Source organism: Molossus molossus, unplaced genomic scaffold (genome assembly GCF_014108415.1).
Source record: "Molossus molossus isolate mMolMol1 unplaced genomic scaffold, mMolMol1.p scaffold_m16_p_4, whole genome shotgun sequence".
Lineage (NCBI taxonomy): Eukaryota > Metazoa > Chordata > Mammalia > Chiroptera > Molossidae > Molossus > Molossus molossus.
Window position 1 is genome coordinate 2,614,807 of NW_023425377.1, and position 18,271 is coordinate 2,633,077.

Consider the following 18,271-nt stretch of genomic DNA (forward strand, 5'->3'; position numbering starts at 1 on the left):
AGATCCTTGATCCAGGGATTCTGAGATTCCATTGAGACCCCGGAGCTGGGCCCAGAGCCTCCCCAGTACACGTGTGCGCCAGGCGCAGGAGGGGCTGGCGCTGCCGGGCTGCCTGTGGCTGGGCTACTTGGGCTCGGAGGTCAGGGTGTCGTGGACACTCTAGCCAGGGAGCTCAGTCTACATTCCTTCTGGGCTCATGGGGGCAACCTCTCGGGTCCCTGACTGGCACGGAGCAAGAATCTGAATGTGAGCAGCACAAAGCCCGGAGCAGGCCAGCAAGCTCCGGCGAACGGCTCTCAGAATGTCCCTGGGCTTTTCGGCACAAGAAGAAATGGCCAAGCAACAGCTCCGTGTCCCCCCCTGCCCCCTCCCCTGCCCCGAGGACCAGGGGCGGCTCCGTGTGCACCCGGGGTCCGGTGCTGCCCCCTCTGCCCACTCCCACACACAGGGACATTTACCGGCCTCGTCACGTTCCCACCACAAGGCACACCGGCGGGCCAGGAGTTGGGGTGCCATCATGCGTGCCAAGCCGACTGTCTGTGGCTGCCAGAGTACCAGCCTGGGAATCCTGACACCACCCCGTGTGGCGGCCGATTGGTGATGTCTGCCATGGTCCTCCGTCTCCACCATCCCTGATCTACAAACCGGCGACTTTGCCTGAACAGGCGAACCTTCCCAGCCAGGACGTTGGCAGCAGAGGAGGCCCTGGCTGCCGGGTGGAAACCACCCGCCGAACTCCTGGCTCGGTGTCTCGGGAGTGGAAGAAGCATGTACTGGCCCATGGCTGCCCGCTCTGCAGGGCAGCGCCCACCCCTCCCCGAGGTGGTGATGTCCACTGTATCAGGAGACGCTCGTCTAGAGTAGAAACATGACAGGGTTCACTGCTCCTCTGAACAATGACTAACGGCTTGCTTCTCACTCGGGACCCGAGGGACCGTGTGGCTGCCCCCAGAAGTCACCTCAGGCCCCGCAAGAGCTCTGCCCGTGGGAGGGCGGCCGGGCCTGGGCACGGTGCTCCGGGCCGCCGTTCGCAGAAACGCTTCCCGTGATGCAGTCTGGGCCACCTCATTTGGACACCTTGGCCTGCAGGGTGCTGGGCAGATAGAGGTACCTCCAGATGGCATAGTAGTGGGTGCCAGCACCAAAAGCCACAAAGAGATGCCAGATGGCGTGGGCAAAGGGGATCCTCCCGTCACTCTTGAAGAACACAGTGCCCAGGCAGTAGAAAGCCCCTCCGGTCACCAGCTCCCAGATGCCCTCGGTATTGGGCTGTCGGCAAGGACAAGGGTGGGGCGCAGGTCAGAGGAGCAGCCAGCCAGGTCAGGAGCTCCCGGCCATCCCCCCGCTCCCCGAACACTGCAAGACCAGGTCCCCGGGTGGTGTCACCCCGTGCGGTTGCCCCTTCCCCAGTTAATCCTCACAGGTAATGGGCCCCCATCAAAATCTCTGTAGCTTTTGATCTTTTCTCAAAAGGAATGCGTCTGGCTCTAAACCCAAAGGAAGTGGACACAGAGAGTAAAACAGATACGGCGTCCCGGTCACCGTGGCACACTCGCCACAGCCCACAGGGGAAGCCACCCGTGTCCGTGGGCAGAGGAAGGGGCGGACAGACGTTATTCGTGTCATTTCGCACACTGGAATGTTATTCGGCCCTTAGAGGAAGACAATTCCGGTGCAGGCGGCCACGGGGGGACCTTGAGCACAGGACCCTCAGTGAAATAAGCCGGAAACAAGTGGACAAACCCCGTGTGATTCCCCAGAGGAGCCAAATTCATAGACTGAAGGGACAGTAGCGATTAGCAGGGGCCGGGGGAGGGGCGCGGGGACTGAGTGTTTCCTGGGGACCGAGTTTCAGTTTGGGAGGATGACAGTGGCAATGGCTGCACATGAATGTACTTAATGCCACTGAACTGCACACTTAAAAATGGGTAAAATCAGTCCAGCCGGTGGCTCAGTGGTTGAGCATCGACCCAGGCACCAAGGGGTCTCCGGTTCCATTCCTGGTCAGGGCACATGCCCAGGTTGTGGGCCCGATCCCCAGCAGGGGCCATGCAGGAGGCAGCCGATTAATGTTCTCTTTCATCGACGTTTCTTTTTTTGTGTTTTTCGTGTGTTTGTTTTTGGTACGTGCCCTTAGTGGGAACTGAACCCGGGACTCTGGTCCGCAGGCCAATGTTCCAACTGCTGAGCCAAACTGGCCAGGGCTCATCGACATTTCTATCTCTCCCTCTCATGTCCTCTCTCTCTAAAATTAATAAAGGGGAAAAAAAATTTTTAATTTAACAAATGGTTAAAATCGGCCCTGGCTGGTTTTGCTCAGCGGTTAGAGCATTGGCCCAGGGACCAAAGAACCGTGGACTCAATTCCAGTCAAGGGCACGTACCTGAGTAGCGGTTTGGTTCCCAGCCCCTGTCAGGGTCATGCGGGAGGCAACCAATTGGTGTGTCCCTCTCACATCGATGTTTCTCTCTCTCTCCCTCCTTCCCACTCTGTCCTATAAATGGAAAAATATCCTCAAGTGAGGATTTTTAAAAAAGGTTAAAATCATAAACATACGTATAGTTGATCATAATTTTAGAGAAGACAAACAAAAAGTAGCAAAGAAAAGGAAGTAGTCCTGGCCCTCAGAGAAGAGCCTCCTGGACACCTGAATTAAAGGGACACAAGCAAAGTGGAGGGGAGCTGCGTGGGGGGAACCCGCCGAGCTGGCCCCCACCTCCTGGGCCCACGCCGTGCAGGTAACCACCATTAACAGGGTGCGCAGGGTCCTTCTGGGGACAGCCTCTGCACGCACAGTATACAGAGTGCACTCCACAGACGAGCGTGTGTCCCTGGAACGCACCGCTGCAGACCAGGGAGCGCCCGCTGTCCCTGCCTTCTGCAAATGTGTCTTCTAGGTGGCCTGTGGGAGCTCAGTGTACGTTCCCAGAGGGACAGCCACCCGGGTGCTCCGAGCGGCCGCACAGCATTTCACTGCACAGATGCTCAAGAATGTATTCCCTCGGCCCTTGAGAGGACGGTACCGGAATAGGAGTTAGTAGTAATAAGAGGACTAACTCCCAACACTTGTTGGCACTGCCCATGTGCCCAGCACTGCATCGAGGACTTTACAGGAGCCACCTCATGCCACCTTCACGGGGCAGGCATTACTAGAAGTGACAGTCACAGCATCATGCAAACCGAGAAAAGTATGTTGCCAGAGGGCATGTATAGTGTGATTTCATCTTTATAAAGGAAAAACCAACAAGTCACTATGTCTGCATGTCCACACTGACTTGCATATAAATTTAAAAATGGGAAAAACAGACAAAAACAACGGGCATCGGACAGGGTGGGGGGAGGGGACTGCTGCTCTCTCATACATTTTTAGGCGGGACTTATTTTTGCAGTGAGGATGTATTTAGATATATGTTTACTATACTGTAGTGTGTATTTAAATCTATAATATGTAATTTGATAGATGTTATAGAATTTAATAGATATAACGTAAATATGCATATTTAAATAAAAATAAACTTGGACAGCCCTGGCCGGTGTGGGTCAGTGGTTAGAGCGTCAGCCCACGGAACAAAGGGTCTCAGGTTCGATCCCCAGCTCTGGTCGGGGTCATGCGGAAGGCAACCAATTGATGTGTCTCGCTCACATCAATGTTTCTCTTTCTCTCTCCTTCTCTCCCTGTACCTCCCTCCCCCTTCCCTCTACCTAAAAATCAATGGAAAGAATATCCCCGAGTGAGGATGAACAAAAATAAACAAACAAACCTGGGAAAAGCTGACCTGTAAAAATGAACACAGATCACAGGGACAGCGTGAGCAGGAGAGACCCACGGGATGAGCCTTCGCTGCCAAGAATTCAGATACGATTAGGACCACAATCGGTAAACCGGTTTGGTCCCAGCATAAAAACAGGCCCATGGAGGAAGCCAAGCTGGAATCTGAGAAACAGACCCACACAGGTCTGTGAATTTAACATGACAAAAGGAGCATTTCAAGTGGCAGGTAGACGAAATAACTGGCTGATCCTCAAGGGAGGACTCGCCATACACAAGAGGGACCACAGTGGGGAGCCAGAGTGAAAATGAGAAGGTAACCACCCAAGAAACAGGAGAAAACATAGGTAAATATTGACACAAACCTGGGGGAGGGAAGACCTTCCTAACCATAACACTTAAGGTAAAAGCCATAAAATTAAAAAACAAAAACATAAAAGTTTAACATCTGCCAATAATAATAATTTTTAAATAATACAGTTCTCTGTCCCTGGCTGGGTGGCTCAGTTGGTTGCAGAGTTGTCCTGTACACCGTAAGGTTATAGGTTTGATTCCCGGTCAGGGCACATGCCGAGGTTACGGGTTCGATCCCCAGTCAGGGCTCATGGAGGAGGCAGCTAATCAATGTTTTTCTCTCTCTCTCCCCTTCCTCCCCCTTTCCCCTCTCTCTAAAATCAATAAGCATGCCCTTGGGTGAGGATTAAAAAAATAGTCATAATAATAAAATAATACTGTTCTCTGGTCTAGGAGGTCATGGGCAGGCTGAGTTTACTGTGTCCATTTGACGGATGGGACAACCGAGACTCAGAGAGGACAGGCCCTCAGGGTTAACCTGCCCATTCCATCGCCTCCTTCGGTGGGTCATGTGGACACACTGGGCCTCAGTTTCCCCTTCTGCCAGAGGAGAGGCTTCTAGTTGACAATCTCAGGAGTCAGTCTGGGCCCCCCATGCCGGTGGGCGGGACTTACCATTGAAAAGATGACCAGGGCGGGGAAGAAGCCCATGACCACGTAGCACAGCAGCTCCACGAGCTTGTACCTGGCAGGAAGGTAAACCACCTTGGGCTCAAAACAGCTCCCCGTCCTGGGCAGGAGGAGACACCCTGACCACAGGAGCGAGAGCAGCCCTGGGCTCAGATGCCACCCAGCTACCCCAACAGGTGCTGGCAGAGTTGGGTGACCTTGGGCAGGTCTCTCGCCCTCTCCGAGACCCAGCCCCACGTCCACGAGAAGATGCTGGAGGCTTGCGGACTCCAGGCAGAGCAAGGCTGGGGCAGACATGACTACGGGATCTCAGCACCTTCGCCCACAGGGCCCAAGCAGCCCCCCTCCGCCGACCTGAGTGGCTGCATCGGCTGACACCTGCCGCCGTCCCTGGAGGTTCTGGGGTACCCCTCGCTTACCCCCATCATGTCACGCACAGGATGGAGCCCGGGGGCCTAGTGGCTGCCCCTCTCTGCTGCCCTGCTGGGGAAGGCTCTAACACGTGACACCGTTCGGTGGGTCTAGGAACCCACAGTGTCTATTGAAAACGCGCTCCAAACTGACACTACGGGCTGCGGAACCGGTGGCCCATCCGCAGGCCTGGACCCTGGGATGCGGGGCAGAGCTGTGCCCTCGTGCTTCTGGGTCACCCTGGGGTCCCCTATCACCAGGGGCAGGAAGGAGGCTCTGCTGGAGCCCTGAGCCCCCCACACCCCCCTCCCCAGCCCTGGCTTACCGCTCATGGAAGAAGAAGACATAGACAGTGCCCCCAGAGGCCATGATCCAGACCAGCCAACGCATGTGAGAGGCCCAGGGACCCAGCTCCCGGAGGTTCAGCCTGAGGAGAGCCGAGGGCACAGGCTGAGGGGCCGCGGACCTCGCCCGGCATGGCAGCCGGCCCAGGAAGAGCGACCCCAAGAAGCTCTGTCTGCTGTGCTGCAGAGGCGACACGCCTCGTGAGAAGGCGTGTGGAGAGACTAAAAGAGGGACTGACCCCACGAACAACTGTTCCCGGAAAATAGCCGAAAGGATGCCCCAGTGTGTGTGGGGGGTGCGAAACCAGCAGGAGTCTAAACGGGGAGCACAGCCCTGGCGGGGAGCTCCGTGTGTTAGAGGGTCCCCCCCATAAGGTTGCGGGTTCGATCCCCGGTCAGGGCACATACAAGATTCAACCAATAAATGCATAAATAAGTGGAACAACAATTTTTTTCTCTCTCTCTAAACAATAAAAATAAATAAAATCAATAAGCGGGGAGCCTGTTGGGAGCCACCGGCAGGCTGGAGCAGACTTGGAAGTGCACACCCCCCACTGGTCCACTCGCCCCGCTGGTCCAGCGTCAGGGACCGGCCAGGGAGGCAACCCCCACCTTTCCCGCCCTACCACGGCCGTTCGGCCTGCCGATACACTTTCTTTAAGTCAAGCCTTCATGCACGAAGCGCCAATGTAAGTCCAATCCGTCAAAAATAAAAACAAAACAAAATTTTTTTTTTCTGATTGAGGCGGGGATGGGGGAGCCCAGACGCCCCCCCTTCTGTGGTCCCTACGACCCTTCAAGACTCTACAGAAAACAGCTGGAAACCCGGAGCAATACAACGAGAAATAACTCTACACCGCCTGCCCCAGGTCCCCTTTCCACCACGCACCCAGGTGTCCAACCGGGAAGCTGGTGACCACGGAGCAAGAACCTCGGGCTCGCTCTCATCCCCCGTCCACCCAACCCCCGAGTCCTGCTGACTCTCCTGAGCAGCTCACACACCTGGGTGGCATGTACCCCTCCTCCATGGCCTCACCCCAGCTGCCTGTCAGTCCTGGACCATCTGTGCCTGTTCCTGGGGAGACCCCGAGTCCCAGGAGTTACAGCCTGCAGTATTCTCGGCCACCAGCAGTGGGCGACAGAGAGCCGCTGCTCCGTCATCGCCGCGGGGGAAGGGACAGAAGCCCAGGCACTGAATCAGCAAGGGAAGGAGACTCCGGACTACTGGACAGATCTGCGTCACAGTCTCCGCAGCTGAGCAGAAGACTCAGCTGGACTCCTGTCCCAGCAGAGACCCGCCGCTTCCTGGCTCCTGCCGTCGGTGCTGCCTGGTGAGCAGGGCCAACAAGAAGCCACTGGGGGACCGAGCCCCTCCGGTGGCCTCCAGCCTCTCGTGGCACGCTCGTGGCCTCCCGCCGACCCACTCAAGCTGCACCCCTCACCTAGGACCTTCTAGACTTCTAGAAGTCTCTGGAAGCCCAGGCTGTGCAGGTCTGATGATGCCTCCAGACAGACACAGCAGGACCGATTTCCCAGCACTCGCAAAGGTCACTAATTTCTGGGGAAGGCCAGCATTTCCCAGGACCCCTGCCACGGGCCCCTTGTCTCTCCCCCACCTTCAGTCAGTCCGCTCAGTTTCTATAAACATCTTTTCCACCCATCCGCCCGCGCCTGCCGACCTCCCTGGGCTCCTGGGGGCCAGGCTGGCCCTTCCCCTCCCGTGTGCAGCTGCCCCCGCACCTCCCTGGTCCCGGAGCACCAACCCTTCGGTCCACAAACTGAAACCACGTCAGCATCCTCCTCCAAGCCCCACCCGCTCCTAAGTGCACACCTCGCAGCCTCCCAGCTGCACCGGGAGGTCCAGAGGGCCCTGGATCCACAGCCACCCACACTGGAAAGTAGGGGAACACCTGCCACAGGAGCATGGGTGCCGCTCCGCTCCCCCAGAGCTCGGGCCAGCGGGGGGTCACCCTTGAGCCTCACAGACACTGGTGAAAGAACCAAGATCCGAAAGAATGATGACTCCATCACTGTGAAGTTCAAAGTCGGACAAAACCGTGACGTGAAGACAGATGTCAGGACTGTGGGCACCCCTGGGGAACCCCTGGGGGATGGTGACTGGAGAGGGGGGTTCGGGGGATGAGGAGGCTGTTTCCCCATCTGGGTGCTAGCTGCAGGGTGTGGGAAGTTGCTGAGATGTACACTCGTGACTGCATATACTCCAGGAATGGTACACCTCCATCAAACGTGTTTAAAAAATCATTGTCTTTGTATATGCAAACAAAACCTATTTATTAGCTGATAGGATGAGACAGAAGGCCCATTTAGGAGAGCCAAAAGTAGAAATTCCCGAGGCAAAACTGGAACAAACCTTTCTATGGCTCCCCTCTCCTCAGAAGCACACCTCCTCCAAGAAGCCCTCCGGAAGGCCCCACGCCAGGGCCTCCTCGGAGCGCCCATGGCTGAGTGCACAGGAGCCCATCTCCATGCCACCCCCGTCCTGCCACAGACCCTCATCCACCGACAGCCTCAGTGTCCTGACCCCCAGCACTGCCCGGCCACGCGGGACACGGTCAACAAATATCAGGGGAAAGATCCTTGTTCCCCTGCAGAGCGTCTGCAGGCTCCCCGCCCTCGGCGTGCGACCTGAAGCTTAGGGTTCCTTTATTCCAGAACTTTCGAAAACCCTGAGTGGTTTGCTGGGGGAATTTAACCTGGTACAACCTGGCAAAACAGCTCACCAATTACCGAGGCCCACTCCCCGCCACCCAGATGTCTAGGTAAGTCTCAGAACGGCTGCCGTTTCTGCAGGTCAAAGAGGTCGCCGCGTGGCAGTCTCAGGCCAACAGACCCATATGGCGCTGGCGTGGGCTCGATGACACACCAGCGAGGACATTCACTGTGGCAACTGACACAGGTGTCCCATGTCAGAAATATCCACGGAGTGGCTGAGAGGGCTCAGCTGCTGTGAACCAGGAAGGGCTCTTCGAGGGGCTGCCGTGGAAGGGGGTCCCGGCCGTGTCGCTAAGAGAGTGAAAGCCGACTGTGGAGCAGCTGGTCCGGCGCCCCTCCCGTGGCTCCAAGCCGGGGACACGTGGTGTCCGCCACCCTGAGGACTACGAACCGCCCGCGGGGCCCAACGGCACTCACCAGGGCGCGTAGGAGGCCGCTATGAAGAAGTAGATGGCCATGCGGTCACCCATGTGCAGACAGTGCTCCACCATCCTGGGCAAGGAGGGCGGCGTTACCCCGGCTGGCGGACAGCCCTGGCCCGCCTCCATCCAGCGCCACCCGCGGGCCTCAGTGTCCCCGTCTCAGTGCCCACACCGAGGCCTTCAGCCCAGGCTCCCGCCCCCTCGGGGTTGATGGAGACACCTGGGGGTCCATTCACTGGGGGACACAGAGGACCCTCCCTCCTGTCCTCTGCACTTCTGTTTTGTGTACTGGACTTTTCAGAAGATTGCCAATGATGAAAAAATTCTGTGACCAGAAAGAGAGGCGAAAACTATCAAATGGCGTGCCCCGAAAGGCCCTCTGGACCCCGCTTTGTGGTTTCACGTCCGGGCTCTGGAGGCAGAAAGCCCTGGGTTTGAACCCCAGCCCCAACACTTTGGGACTAGGACCTTGACCAAGTCCCTCCCCTCTCTGGGCTCAGCCCCTCCCCTGGAAACCGGGGGCCACGGGCAGGTAGCACGGGGCTGCTCTGGGGACGGAGGAGCTAGAACCGGGGGCCCAACAGGAAGTGCTCGGTACACACTCAGCCCCAGCGGAGCCCCCGGAAGGCACACTGCGCGGCCTCAGCCCTCGGCCCTGACCCCCCGCGTGGCCTGTGGCTCCCGTGGGCTGGGCAGCAGGCACCTGAGGTGGCTCTTCCTCCAGGAGATGGTGTGGAACACAGTGGACACCACGAAGAGCCCGCAGAGGCCGAGGCCGTAGATCCAGGCAGAGATGGCCTCCCAGGCGTCGTCGGACAGGAAGTAGAGGACGGAGCTGCCGAGGATGCTGGGGACGATCCAGAGCTGGAAGCGGGGGGACAGGTGCAGGCCAGCCTCTGGCTCGGGGTCCAGGCCGGTTCAGAGCCCCCCTTTGCTCCAGACCCACACCATTCAGCAGAGCCTCCCCCAGGGCAGGGCTGTCCTAGCGCGCTGTCCAGTCTGAGAGCCACGAGGCAGGGGTGACCCTTCAAAGGTGACTTGTGCCGCCGAGGAAAAGATTTTTCATTTTGTTTTGTTCACACTGATCTCGAGGCCAGTGTCAACAGCCACACCTGGCCAGGGCCACCGGAGAGCCCGGCGCAGCTCGGGCACCAGACAGCACAGGCCGGTGCTTCCGCTCTGGCCACGCTGCCCTCCGGCCCGAGGTCCCAGGCGCTCGCGGGCCTCTGACTGTCACCAGCGCGGTCCCTCTGAAGAACACGTCCCCCCACCACGTCTACGGGAAAGCCCCTCATTCTTTAAATCTCGGTGGATCCATTATTTCCTGCGAGGAATCTTAGAAGTCCCAGAGCAGAGAGGCCGCTCACAGTGGCTGTTCCTCTGCCAAGGGCTGGAAGGCACGTGGGGCCATCGTTGTGGGATGGAGACAGTCTCCCCAAGGACGAAGAGGCTGCCCCCCACCCCGACCTGGGAGTGTCCCCCCAGCCGTCAGCCCCCAGGAGTCCACTCACAGCATGGGTGGCGCAGTTGGCCGCATGTTCGTACTCCGTCGGCTGGTACCTCTTGTGGGCGGGGACCCGGCGGTTCATGAACCTGGAGGGAGAGGTGCCCTTCCTGGGAGCTCTGCTGGGAGCCCCAGATCTCCCCCAGCCTGAAGGCCTGACCCCTGTGGGTGGGAAGAGAGGGATCCCGCTCCCTCCAACCCTCCCTGCCTCCCCTTCCCATTCTCCCTCTCTCTCCGATACATTTTTTTGTGCTACCCAATCTTTTGTGCTTAATCCCCAGTGAAGTTACAGAACTTGGCCAAATATCGGGGTGCCGCATTCCCTTCATTTCCTGTTTTTCATTTTCTTTACTATAACTGACAAACAGTACAGCTCCCCAAAGGTACGGCTTGATGAGTCTGTACATGTGCACGCGTGACCACCACCCGGGAGGAGCCAGAGCTCAATCCCCACCCGCCCTGCCGCCCCTCCCAGGGGTACCTGCCCCCAGGGAGACCACCCTTCCACCTTGTCATCACAGGTTAGAGGTTCCGAACTTCCCATCAATGGGAACTGAAACACCAAAAACTATTTTCCCAAGATCCCAACCATTGCTATGAAGACCCACAAAAATGAGAAATTAGTGCATAGCTCAGAACAAAGGGCTCGATGCATACATAGCAGCACGGAGCACTTACTGAGCGCCTTCTGCATGCTGGGTCCACACCAGTGCAGTGCACAGAGCACTTACTGAGCGCCTTCCGTATGCTGGTCCACGCCAGTGCAGTGCACGGAGCACTTACTGAGCGCCTTCCGTACGCTGGTCCACGCCAGTGCAGTGCGCGGAGCACTTACTGAGCGCCTTCTGCATGCTGGTCCACGCCAGTGCAGTGCACGGAGCACTTACTGAGCGCCTTCTGCATGCTGGGTCCACACCAGTGCAGTGCACAGAGCACTTACTGAGCAGCTTCTGCATGCTGGGTCCACGCCAGTGCAGTGCACGGAGCACTTACTGAGCGCCTTCTGCATGCTGGTCCACGCCAGTGCAGTGCACGGAGCACTTACTGAGCGCCTTCTGCATGCTGGTCCACGCCAGTGCAGTGCGCGGAGCACTTACTGAGCGCCTTCTGCATGCTGGGTCCACACCAGTGCAGTGCACAGAGCACTTACTGAGTGCCTTCCGTACGCTGGTCCACGCCAGTGCAGTGCGCGGAGCACTTACTGAGCGCCTTCTGCATGCTGGGTCCACACCAGTGCAGTGCACAGAGCACTTACTGAGCGCCTTCTGCATGCTGGGTCCACACCAGTGCAGTGCGCGGAGCACTTACTGAGTGCCTTCCGTATGCTGGTCCACGTCAGTGCAGTGCGCGGAGCACTTACTGAGCGCCTTCTGCATGCTGGGTACACACCAGTGCAGTGCGCGGAGCACTTACTGAGCCCCTTCTGCATGCTGGGTCCACGCCAGTGCAGTGCACAGAGCACTTACTGAGCGCCTTCTGCATGCTGGGTCCACACCAGTGCAGTGCGCGGAGCACTTACTGAGTGCCTTCTGCATGCTGGGTCCACGCCAGTGCAGTGCACGGAGCACTTACTGAGTGCCTTCTGCATGCTGGGTCCACACCAGTGCAGTGCACAGAGCACTTACTGAGTGCCTTCCGTACGCTGGTCCACACCAGTGCAGTGCGCAGAGCACTTACTGAGCGCCTTCCGTACGCTGGTCCACGCCAGTGCAGTGCACAGAGCACTTACTGAGCGCCTTCCGTACGCTGGTCCACACCAGTGCAGTGCACAGAGCACTTACTGAGCGCCTTCCGTACGCTGGTCCACGCCAGTGCAGTGCACAGAGCACTTACTGAGCGCCTTCCGTACACTGGTCCACGCCAGTGCAGTGCACAGAGCACTTACTGAGCGCCTTCCGTACGCTGGTCCACACCAATGCAGTGCACAGAGCACTTACTGAGCGCCTTCCGTACGCTGGTCCACGCCAGTGGAGTGCGCGGAGCACTTACTGAGCGCCTTCCGTACGCTGGTCCACGCCAGTGCAGTGCGCGGAGCACTTACTGAGTGCCTTCTGCATGCTGGGTCCACGCCAGTGCAGTGCACAGAGCACTTACTGAGCGCCTTCTGCATGCTGGGTCCACACCAGTGCAGTGCGCGGAGCACTTACTGAGTGCCTTCTGCATGCTGGGTCCACGCCAGTGCAGTGCGCGGAGCACTTACTGAGCGCCTTCCGTACGCTGGTCCACGCCAGTGGAGTGCGCGGAGCACTTACTGAGCGCCTTCCGTACGCTGGTCCACGCCAGTGCAGTGCGCGGAGCACTTACTGAGTGCCTTCTGCATGCTGGGTCCACGCCAGTGCAGTGCACGGAGCACTTACTGAGCGCCTTCTGCATGCTGGGTCCACACCAGTGCAGTGCGCGGAGCACTTACTGAGTGCCTTCTGCATGCTGGGTCCACGCCAGTGCAGTGCGCGGAGCACTTACTGAGCGCCTTCTGCATGCTGGGTCCACACCAGTACAGTGCGCGGAGCACTTACTGAGCGCCTTCTGCATGCTGGTCCACGCCAGTGCAGTGCGCGGAGCACTTACTGAGCGCCTTCTGCATGCTGGGTCCACACCAGTACAGTGCGCGGAGCACTTACTGAGCGCCTTCTGCATGCTGGTCCACGCCAGTGCAGTGCGCGGAGCACTTACTGAGCGCCTTCTGCATGCTGGGTCCACACCAGTGCAGTGCGCGGAGCACTTACTGAGCGCCTTCTGCATGCTGGTCCACGCCAGTGCAGTGCGCGGAGCACTTACTGAGTGCCTTCTGCATGCTGGTCCACGCCAGTGCAGTGCACGGAGCACTTACTGAGTGCCTTCTGCATGCTGGTCCACGCCAGTGCAGTGCACGGAGCACTTACTGAGTGCCTTCTGCATGCTGGTCCACGCCAGTGCAGTGCACGGAGCACTTACTGAGCGCCTTTTGTACGCTGGTCCACGCCAGTGCAGTGCGCGGAGCACTTACTGAGCGCCTTCTGCATGCTGGGTCCACACCAGTACAGTGCGCGGAGCACTTACTGAGCGCCTTCTGCATGCTGGTCCACGCCAGTGCAGTGCGCGGAGCACTTACAGAGCACCTTCCGTACGCTGGTCCACGCCAGTGCAGTGCACGGAGCACTTACTGAGTGCCTTCTGCATGCTGGTCCACGCCAGTGCAGTGCGCGGAGCACTTACTGAGCGCCTTCTGCATGCTGGTCCACGCCAGTACAGTGCGCGGAGCACTTACAGAGCACCTTCCGTACGCTGGTCCACGCCAGTGCAGTGCACGGAGCACTTACTGAGCGCCTTCTGCATGCTGGGTCCACACCAGTACAGTGCGCGGAGCACTTACAGAGCACCTTCTGCATGCTGGTCCACGCCAGTGCAGTGCACGGAGCACTTACTGAGCGCCTTCTGCATGCTGGGTCCACACCAGTACAGTGCGCGGAGCACTTACTGAGCGCCTTCTGCATGCTGGGTCCACACCAGTGCAGTGCACAGAGCACTTACTGAGCGCCTTCTGCATGCTGGTCCACGCCAGTGCAGTGCATGGAGCACTTACTGAGCACCTTCCGTACGCTGGTCCACGCCAGTGCAGTGCGCGGAGCACTTACTGAGTGCCTTCTGCATGCTGGTCCACGCCAGTGCAGTGCGCGGAGCACTTACAGAGCACCTTCTGTACGCTGGTCCACGCCAGTGCAGTGCACGGAGCACTTACAGAGCACCTTCTGCATGCTGGTCCACGCCAGTGCAGTGCACGGAGCACTTACTGAGCGCCTTCTGCATGCTGGTCCACGCCAGTGCAGTGCACAGAGCACTTACTGAGCGCCTTCTGCATGCTGGTCCACGCCAGTGCAGTGCACAGAGCACTTACTGAGCGCCTTCCGCATGCTGGTCCACGGCAGTGCAGCGCGCGGAGCACTTACTGAGCGCCTTCTGCATGCTGGTCCACGGCAGTGCAGCGCGCGGAGCACTTACTGAGCGCCTTCTGCATGCTGGCACCATGGTAGTACAGTTCTGAAAGTTTGTTGAGCATGCTCTATGCCCTGCCAGGGAAAATTTGCTGAGCACCTACCAGGTGCTCTTGGAGCTCAGAGGAAGGACAGATGCAGGTCCAAGCACTGTGCAGGAGCAGATTAAACGTTGGGCTTACGGTCACAGAGAAGATGGGGGACCCAACCCTGGAAGTGGGGAGCCCACAAAAGTATAGCCTCCCCAGGAGACCAAACCAACCAGCCATCAGCTCAGCTTCCTCACAGGTGGCCCAGGAGGAAGTTGTCCGTGGCCACGACTGGCTTATTAAATAATATGTATTGACCACAGAAATACTGTTACAAGTCAGATGTGTCCTGTAAAACCTCTGATGCTGGAGTCCGCAGCCCCAGAACCCGAGCATGTGACCTCATGTGGACACGGAGTTGTTGCAGGTGTAATTCATGAAGACAAGGTCTCACTGTGGTGGGGGGCCTGATCCAGTAGAACTGGGGTCCTCATAAGAAGAGGGGAGACACAGCGCACAGAGGCCACATGACGATGGAGGCAGAGGTTGGGGTGACTTGCACAAGCCAAGGACGCCCAGGGTGGTCGGCAGCCACCAGAGGCTGGGAGACAGCCCGGAGCGGACCCTCCCTCTGAGCCTCCGAGGAAGCCGACCCTGCCTGCACCTTAAGCTTCTGCCCTGCAGAACTGGCAGAGAACAAACTTCTGCGTTTCGAGCCACGAAGAGCGTGTGCTCACTTGTTACGGCAGCCCTGGAGACACGAACGCAGGCACACACAGCGTTAATTAGGACAGATTCTGCCCCAAAGCCCGCAGGGAACCGTGCCAATCGACACCTGCTGGTTGGCTGGGCTGGGATGGAGCTAAGGCCCGTCTCACGCGGTTACCAGGCGAGGCCTGGCTGTCCTCTCTCCTTCTGGCCCTTTAACAAACACCATAAAAGCCACCCACCGTGCCAACCGCATGGGTTTCAGGATGATGTCACAGTTGCTGTGGCGACCCAGGATGGGCAGTTCTTCATTTATTTCTGGACTCCACAAAACGTTCCTTGTGCCCCTACCCCACCCACCCCATGTAGTGGCAGCTATTGAATGTCGGGAGTGACAAAGGCAGGCGAGAGAGAGCCAGGCCGGGGGACAAGTGCCCAAGAAACCTGGTTCCCACAACCCGCAGGATCCAAGTACTGCTCTGCAACCCCTCGCGGCCGGATTGCTTTGCTCACGAACCTCTACACGGGCATTTTAAGAGGACAGTGAATGAATTTATGTTTTTATTTCCCTCCTAATTTACATACAGTAAAAATATATATATATATTTTTTGCTACCATTTTGTGAGTTTTGCAAATGTAGAGAGTCGTGTCCCCCCACCGCAGTCAAGATAAACAACAGATCCTTCATCCCCCAAGTGCCCTGGATCACACTGGTCCCCAGCCCCAGCCCCTCAGCTGCTCACTGTCCCCACCGCTTTGCTTTCCCAGAAGGTCCTGTAGGAGACGGAGTGGTACAGGGTCCTACACCTGTCATTAATGCCCAGCGATCTGTTGCCGAAAGTCCAAGTGCATGCTCAGGAGGAAGGAGACTCCGCCTCGAATGCCCCGCAGGGGGTTCCTTATTTTTCTACCCAAAATGTGTCAGAGGCAAACTTGTTTTCTACAGTAAGAAAATGGACCTTCCCCAGTGTGTGTTACCAACCCGGGAGTCAGTCACGACCCTCCGTCCCCTCTCCCTCCCCCGGCTTGCTGCACGTGAGGTCGCCGGCCGGCAGCGGTCCCTTCCTTTGCCCGCGAGCGAATCCCAGCGTGCAGACAGCGGCCTGTCTCTCCGTGCCCGCGCAGGGACAATGGGGGCCTTTTGCACAGCTGAAACGCGCAGATGAAATGCAGGGTGTTCCACAACAGTAAGGGGCGGACTTCAGGGTCGTGGGAAAGTTCCCCTAAGAGCTGATGTGTCCAGCAGGCCCCTGCTGGTGAAACGTAAGGAGGGACACGGGCCCCTCTGCCGCCTCTCTGGAGAACAGAATCACCGTTCTGTGGCCAGCCTCTGCTTATTGGATGACATGCGGCCACAGCGTTTGCTGGGGTGGGAGAGCGACTCCATGAGGAGGGGCCCCAAACTTAGCTGGGCCCCGGAGCCAGATGCTGGTAGGGAGATGAGTACAGGAGGTGAGTGCCCCCCCTAAACTGGACAGGCAGGGGCTTGGGGCAAGGCACTCAGCTGCTGTGTGACCTACGGGAAATTACTGGACGTCTCTGGGCTGCATCTTCCTTCTTTATAAAACAAGATATTGCCCCCCCCCCTGCAGGTACCATGAAATAATATGGCCCGATGGCCCACCCAGGAGCCCTGGCCGGTTTGGCTCAGCAGTTAAAGCTTCGGCCTGTGGACCAATGAGTCTCAGGTTCAATTCTGGTCAAGGGCACATACCTCCGTTGCGGTTTGTCCCCAGCCCTGGTCAGGGTCGTGCAGGAAGCAACCAGTCGATGTGTCCCTGTCACATCGATGTTTCTCTCTGCCTCTCTCTCTCTCCCTCCCACTCTATCTGAACATAAATAGAAAAAATATCCTTGGGTGAGGATTAAAATAAAAGCCCAGACGGCGGGGGGGGGGGGGGGGGGGCGGTGCTGACACACAGCAGCACTCAAAGGATGGGCATTGTTTTCCCCGCTCCTTGGAGAGCTCCCCGAAAGAGCCAGGCACCGTGCTCTTACTGGGGCGCGACCCCTCCAGGTACTTCACAGACAGTGTCCCTGTTCAAGCTCACACCAGCCTTGCGAAGTAGCTGTTATTGTTCCACATTGAACGTGAGGCTACAAGAGGCTAGGCCAACAGTTCTCAGTCTTGGTCGCACATTAAGAATCACCTGGAAAAGAGATGGATAGATCAACAAAACCTGGTCCATCCATGCAAGAGGCGATGGTTTGCACAGGACCCCAGGAGCACGGGACAAACACCTGGCTCAGCAGGGGCAGCAAAGAGGATTCGCCTCGCGCGGGCTCCGTGGGGTGGCAGAGGCCGCCTGGGGTACTGGGCTTACCGGATTCTGCGCGTGAATCGAGCCTGTCGGGGAAGCAAGGCACTGAGGGATCAGCCGCATCTGCCACGGGCCTGGGGCGGGCGAGAGGCAGCCACCCTGGCTGGAGAGGTCCCAGGAGCTTTCACTGGCCTCCTCTCTGACCTTGTGACGACGCTGGACCCTGAGCGTTTTACACAGCGATTCAGAAGTCAAGCCACAAACTAGGAAGCGGTGCAGCCAGGGCTGGCACCTGGACCTTCTGACTCCAAAGCACCCACTGTCCCCTCAGCCCTGTCCCTGGTCCTGATGGGGAAGGTTCTGCCCTGAGTCTTTTACACTCTAGTATAATGTATCTATGCCCAGCTGCTGTGGCTCAGTGGATTGAGGTCGTCCCGTGGACTGAGAGGTCCCGGTTCCATTCCAGGTCAGGGCACAAGCCCGGGTTGTGCGCTCGATCCCCAGTAGGGGGCGTGCAGGAGGCAGCCATTCGATGCGTCTCTCTCACATCCATGTTTCTATCACTCTCTCCCTCTGTCTCAAAAAAAAAAAAAAAAATCAATAAAAACATTTTTTTTTAATGTAGATGGGCACCCTCCCAGGATGGAGGGCTGCTTACAGATCCGGAGGCAAAGGAAGGGAAGGGACAGAGCTGTATCCCAGCTCCTGAAACACCGCCCCGTAGGCCAGGGCTCAGTGCAGCCCTGACCACAAAGTAGCCACCACCCCAGGCCCCCTGAACCCTGCTTTGTCAGCCCCTCCCACCTTGGAAGGCCCACACCAAGACTCCCAGGTCTCACAGGCCACAGCAGAGCCCTGGAGGACCCCGAGCACAGTGCCGGTGCCGAGGTCACAAAAAGGCGCGGCGTGGGGAGGGAGTCCCGTGCCCCGCGGTCCCGCCTCCTCTGTTCCAAGCCCTGACTCAGCCCTGCACTTTTCCTCGCCCACAGTCAGCACGTGGGGCCTCCCACACGGCGCCGCTTCTGCTTAAACGTCCCTTTCCCTCTCCCAGCTGGAGAACTTCGACTCAGCCCTCAGAACCTAGGTCGGAAGGTCTCCCCTGAAAACGTTCCTGATCCCTGCCTCACACCCCCA

General features: G+C 58.2%; 1 protein-coding gene across 1 annotated transcript in view; it reads right to left on the reverse strand.

Moving 5' to 3' along the window:
* Positions 1-468: 468 nt before the first annotated feature.
* The window catches only part of MMD2 (monocyte to macrophage differentiation associated 2), a 30,480-nt gene continuing 12,677 nt past the window's right edge, over positions 469-18,271 (reverse strand). The window contains exons 2-7 of the mRNA XM_036241031.1: positions 10,175-10,256; positions 9,367-9,527; positions 8,659-8,733; positions 5,490-5,591; positions 4,739-4,808; positions 469-1,269 (exon numbers count right to left, since the gene is read on the reverse strand). Of these exons, the coding sequence (XP_036096924.1) occupies positions 1,066-1,269; positions 4,739-4,808; positions 5,490-5,591; positions 8,659-8,733; positions 9,367-9,527; positions 10,175-10,256 (694 nt within the window). The 3' untranslated portion in view covers positions 469-1,065. The remainder of the gene's footprint in view (positions 1,270-4,738; positions 4,809-5,489; positions 5,592-8,658; positions 8,734-9,366; positions 9,528-10,174; positions 10,257-18,271) is intronic.